The sequence below is a fragment of the Triticum urartu genome, chromosome 5A (assembly GCF_056163025.1).
Source record: "Triticum urartu cultivar PI428250 chromosome 5A, HENAU_Tu73, whole genome shotgun sequence".
Taxonomy (NCBI): domain Eukaryota; kingdom Viridiplantae; phylum Streptophyta; class Magnoliopsida; order Poales; family Poaceae; genus Triticum; species Triticum urartu.
This window is the reverse complement of record NC_141877.1, coordinates 183,542,575-183,548,369: the sequence shown is the minus strand read 5'-3', so window position 1 is coordinate 183,548,369 and position 5,795 is coordinate 183,542,575. Positions and strand designations below refer to the sequence as shown.

At 45.9% G+C, this 5,795-nt stretch overlaps 1 protein-coding gene across 1 annotated transcript; it reads right to left on the bottom strand.

Annotated features, from left to right (window-relative positions):
* Positions 1-4,970: 4,970 nt before the first annotated feature.
* On the bottom strand, positions 4,971-5,420 carry LOC147970733 (uncharacterized). Its single transcript, XM_087523596.1, has one exon. It carries the CDS (start codon positions 5,418-5,420, stop codon positions 4,971-4,973), a length of 450 nt encoding a protein of 149 aa, XP_087379722.1.
* Positions 5,421-5,795: the final 375 nt, after the last annotated feature.

Below are 5,795 nucleotides of genomic sequence, written 5' to 3'. Positions count from 1 at the left end.
AAAATTCTCATTCGGAATAGTGGGAGCAAATTTCTTCTAAATCCACTTTAGATCATAGTATTATTCATACTCCACAAGATATAAGTGAAGTTAATGGAGCATTCCACAATTAATTTATACTAACCATTATCCAAGCTCAAAATATATAAGTGAAGCACACAAAGCATTCTATAAAGCCATAATCAAAAGATTTAAGTGAAGGACAAAGAGCAATTCTATAAGATCATACTTAAAAGATATAAGTGAAGCACATGAAGTATTCTATAAATAAATAAAGGGATATATCATTTTATCATGGTTCTTAAAGGAAAAACAAAAACACAAAGGAAACAAATTATGTGAACAAAACAAAAACTGAGGTATACCGATAATTGTTGAAGAAGAAAGATGGGATGCCAACCGGGGCATCCCCAAGCTTAGATGCTTGAGTATCCTTAGAATATTTACTTGGGGTGCCTTGGGCATCCCCAAGCTTGAGCTCTTGCCTCTCTTTATTCTTCTCACATCGGTAACTCCTCGTTCTTTGAACACTTCATCCATACAAAACTTTAACAAAAACTTTGTGAGATCCGTTAGTACAATTAAGCAAATCACTACCTTTAGGTACTGTTGCAAACTCATTGAAATTTCATATTAGAACTATATATATTGTATTTGTGGGGACCCCGACTCATAAGTCGTGATCACCGAATGCACGTGTACAGTGATCCCAGAGATCAATGCTCAGTGAACACACAGAGGCTGAATAACAAGAGTCTTACATCCATACATATCGTCTTACACAAATTATGACCATTTTGGTCAAGTCTTACATAGATAAAGCCACAAGGGCTGAATACCAAATAAACTTAAGCAGCGGAAATCTTCATCGATAAGTAGAACCCATGCCATCTGCCTTAACCCTACAGGCATTCTGACTGGGAAACGTCCTAGTTCACATGTTCGTCTTCAAAGAACTCTTCTTCGAACTCCTGTTCTTCCATGCCTGGCCAATTAAATAACCAGTGGCAAGCCAATGAGTACTTTGAATGTACTCGCAAGCAACCCATGTTTTGGTTCAAGGTACAACAATGCATGATATAGGTAAATCTTTGCGGAAAGCTAGTTTTGAGTGTAATGACATGTTCAACAACTTGCAAGATATGCAAAAGGAGAATTCAAGTAACCATGAGGGCAGGTTACAGATATCAACATAAATAGAGTGGGCATCAACCCAACTCAGTCATGTCAAGTCCCTTGACTTGACCCAAGTAGCTCTTCCCACTTATCCAAACACACAAACTGGTTTGCAAACATGTGGACGTAGTTTAAGAAGCACCGCCCAACTGTCCTTGACCGTGGATGTGGCTATTCAAATAGTTTTACACTCTGCAGAGGTTGCACACTTTACCCACAAGATCCGGGGAGCTTCCGTGTCATCCACGACCCGCGGTACCTCAAGTACCCGGGGTAAGCACCCGATCACTATCTTTCCCTAGACGACACTAACATGGAGTCCACTCGATTGGTAGTAACCCCCATGCCCAACATTTCACAACTTTAAAAATGGTGGAGCCTCGCTCCCATATTCATCACATACCACTGGCACGGGGTACCAACGGTGTGTCCGGTGCCCCATAAAAATGTTCTTGGCCGCCCTACCTGGCACGGCCCCGTACCGAGAGAGCGCGCCAACAACTCTCCCGTCACTAGTAATGCGGGCTCCAAGCTAGTATCGGCCTAGGTAATCAATAATGCCCTTTCCCATACAAGGGTAGAGTGGTTGCGCATGTAAGGTTGGGACAGTCGACAAATCTTAAATCTAATCCGCTTTTGAAAACAATACACACACTTGCCTCGGTATACCACTTCGTCATCAAGTGGTTACCCATCTCATTATCTCCCTCGGGCATAAGTCGCACCCGACGGGGTTTTGAAAAGTCTTTTGAAAATACCTTGTCTCCATCACCATGCACATTCCCGTCCCTTTTTGCGTAGCAACTACTTAAGCATCCTATCTACTCCCATCAGCATAACCCTCATAAGAAGGTAGGGTCATGCACAATGCAAGTATCAACAAGGAGGAAATGGAGGCAACCCACCAAAGTGGCTACCATCTCATCATGATTCCGATGCAACAATAATAAAGTGCTATATGAAATGCATAAAAATGGTTTCATAGGCATGGTCAAAGGGCTGCTTGCCTGGCTCAACAAAGTCTTCTGGGTCTTCAAAGTCTTCTGGTCCAACTCCTTCGTCAGCAATGCAATCTATCGTCGCAAAATAATAACGAGAAAATAAGGCAATAATAAAACAGAAAAACCAAAGTGCTCAGAAAAATGTCAACTCATTTTTATTAAATACTAGGTTGAAAACTAAGAAGGGGCAAATTCCTAGTTTTGGATTTGGAGTAGCAGAATAGGAGAAATGGGTTTTCAAAGGTTTATTTAAATGCTTAAAATCACATTTAAATATTTACAGTGAAGAAAAGGTTGTTGGATTTGAATGAAAGTTGCACCATAAATAGGTGGGATTATTACAAGAATTTAGGAGTTGGAATTATTGCATTTGGATAAATAATTAATTATGTGGAATTTTTGGAAAAGCCACAAAAAAGAAAAAGAAAAAGGACACTATGCCTGCCAGGCCAGAACAGCTGCGGGGCAGCAGGCCCAGCCAGCGGGCCGACCCAGCCGAGCTAGCGCACAGCGCACGCCCCATTTCAAACCTGTCGGCCGGGGCCCGCAGGACAGAGAGAGAGGGGCACGGGAACGAGGGAGAGGATAACAGGCGGGGCCCACCTGTCATTAGTAACCCATGGACAGGGGGGTCGTGGTGCTCACCGGCGACGATGTAGGCCACGGCGAGCTCCGGCGATTGCGGGGATGGCTTCAGGGGGCTGCCGCACGTCGGTGGGTGGTGGATTTGGCCGGCGGGGGTGCCTGGTTCACCGGCGACGAGGAGCTGCGGCGGAGGAGCTTCGGGAGGCAGTGACTCCGGCCGTTTCCGGCAACTACACAGAGGGAGACAAGGGGGGAAATGATCAGTATGGTGTGGTGGCTCCAGATCGGGGCAGAGGAGGAGCGGGGGAGGCCTGTACCTCGCGAACTCCGGCGAGCCGAGGCGGTGGAGCTCGAGCGGCTCTGGGGACAAATGGGTGGTGCGGGAGGTGGATTAGGAGTGTGGCGGAGTGATAGGGAGTGATAGAGAGGCTCGGGGTCGCCTTTTATAGGCTGGCCGAGGTCCACCGTAGGCGCGGCCTACGGGTGTCCGCGGGATCGGCTCGGGTGTCCGTTAGAGAGGGAATGGAGGGCTCGGGGGTGTTCGTGAGAGTGATCTAGGGTGCCAGGGAGAGAGAGGAGGAGCAGGGCAAACTGCAGGCGGGCCATAGGAGCGGCGCGAGTATTGGCCGAACGGGGCGGCGTTCTGGCGCGAGCTGCTGGAGAGAGAGGAAGGCGCGGGAGCAAGTGGGTGGCCTGCTGGCGTGGAGCGGACGTCGAGGGGCATCGACTGGCGCACGGGGGAGGCTCGAGGTGGCCGGGAGGCGCGGCGTCAACGGTCGGGTGCCCTGCCAGGCACTCCAGAGCGCGGCTTTGGCCCGCATCCGCGGCTTTCCCGCGTCCGCGCGCATCCACTTGCGTCTGGCAGCCGAAGGGGGCATGGGCAAAAGCTGGGGAGTGCCTTGGATGCTCTGAAAGGCTGAGAGAGAGAGAGAGGAATCCACTGTCCAGAGAAGAAAAATGGGGTTCCCCCCCCCTTCATCATTGCTTCCTCGGGCAGCAAAGCTCACATGTGCTAGAGGGGGACTAGGAGGGGTCGTGGTAGAAAGTTGAGCCTACAGAGATTAGTGGAAGAGGCCAAAAATGGGATTTTTGTAAAGTGGCAGAAGGTGTTTGATGCTGGTTTGGGCAAGTAGATGGTTTCCGTTTGCCATGAGACTCCACAGGGTGGAATGACACATATAATTAGGGTCTTCCACCAATTTTGAGCTTATTTGGGCAAAGTTGCCAATGCAACTTTTGTAAACCCTAGAAATTAGCAGAAATGAACTTGTGCAGATCTAGTTGATCAAATCATTTCTCCTTGATGCACCACTTGGTGTAGTGGCCTCATTTGGTCATATTAACATGATCACAAAAGTTGGGGTGAAGGAGAGAAATTTGGTAGTACAAAGTTGTTTAAATTTGATTCTGGTCAGAGAGGGTTTTGGTGCATTTTGGTGAACCAAACTGACATTAATTGAGATGAGGATTTGCAAGGTGACCACAATATGCATTTGTGACTTGCTGGATTTTCCTTGGATTTTTATGAAAATATTTCCTGTAGAAATATTTCAAATCCTTGAAATGGGCAGAAATAGTTTTGGGAGGTTTGTCCAATATTCTGAACAAGACCATGTGTTGAAACTCCTATATATGGAAAATATATGTCCACTGAGTTTCCCTCATTTTTGTCAAATATTTTTGAAACATTAAAATAATTTTTCCCTATTAAAGACCATTTCTGGCCTTAAGAAAAAGCTTTTAAATAAAATAGGAAAATAACTGTTAAAATTATATTTTTGTGGTTTATGGGAATCCTATATCTAATAGGTTTCAAATATACTCTTTGAAATATTTTTCATACCCCAAATCAAGTACTTGTAGTGCAAACCTCAACTCAGGGGTTTTTGGAAAACTAAATTTAGAAAATACTATTTGGCCAAATTATTTTTGTAGGAAAATACTATACTGTACTATACACATGGCATGATCATTGGGCAGAAGTTTGGGGCAAGGAGATGAAGTACAGAAGGTGGATTAGTTGACTTTAAAGAGCACTTGAAAAAAATCACTCAGAGAAAACCAACTCCAAAATAAAAGCCAAATAATGCAAAAGTTTTTGTTGGTCCAATTTTTTTGATGTTTTAATAATGAAAATGACATGTTACAAAATGCAGGGTGTGACAGACCTACCCCCCTTACAAGAATATCGTCCCCGAGATTCCTAAACTAGGCTTTAAAGAGATACGGAAACTCAGATCTAAGGTAGTCGTCACGTTCCCAGGTTGCTTCTGCTTTAGTGTGGTTGCTCCACTGGACCTTGAAGTACTTGATGGTGCGGCTTCGAGTGCGTCGTTCAGCCTCATGCAAAATACAGATGGGTCTCTCGCGGTAGGTCAAATCGGGCTGAAGGTCAATGGCTTGGTTATCGACGTCCTTGTAAAGATCAGGTTTGTCTGGAACTTGGAGACACTTACGGAGTTGTGACACGTGGAATACACTGTGCACATCAGATAGTTTAGGTGGCAGTTCCAACTGGTAAGCCACTTCTCTGCGTCGTGCGGTGATCTCGAAGGGGCCGATAAACCTTGGTGCGAGCTTTCCCTTAATGTGGAAACGCTTGGTTCCCTTAAGAGGAGTTACTCGCAGGTATACATGGTCGGCGACGAGTGTCAGCATAGCTATTCTGCCTCAACTGGCGGTCTTCAGTTGCTCTTTGACTAGCTGAACTTGCTCTTCTGCTTCACGGAGGATATCGTGCCCAAATACTAGTCCTTCTCCGGTTTCTGACCAATTGAGGGGTGTGCGTCACTTCCGTCCGTATAACACCTCAAATGGTGCCATATGAAGGCTTGACTGATAACTATTGTTGTAGGAGAACTCGGCAAAAGGGAGGCAATCTTCCCACTTAGCTCCATATGCTAAGACACAGGCTCGGAGCATGTCTTCGAGTATCTGATTCACTCGTTCTGTCTGACTTCCGGTCTGTGGGTGGAAGGCAGTGCTGAAGGAAAACTTGGTCCCCATGGCCTCTTGGAACTTCTTCCAGAACCT

What these genes read in the sequence shown, in the direction of transcription:
- LOC147970733 (XM_087523596.1), bottom strand. Translation starts at nt 5,420, where the DNA reads ATGCTGACACTCGTCGCCGACCATGTATACCTGCGAGTAACTCCTCTT.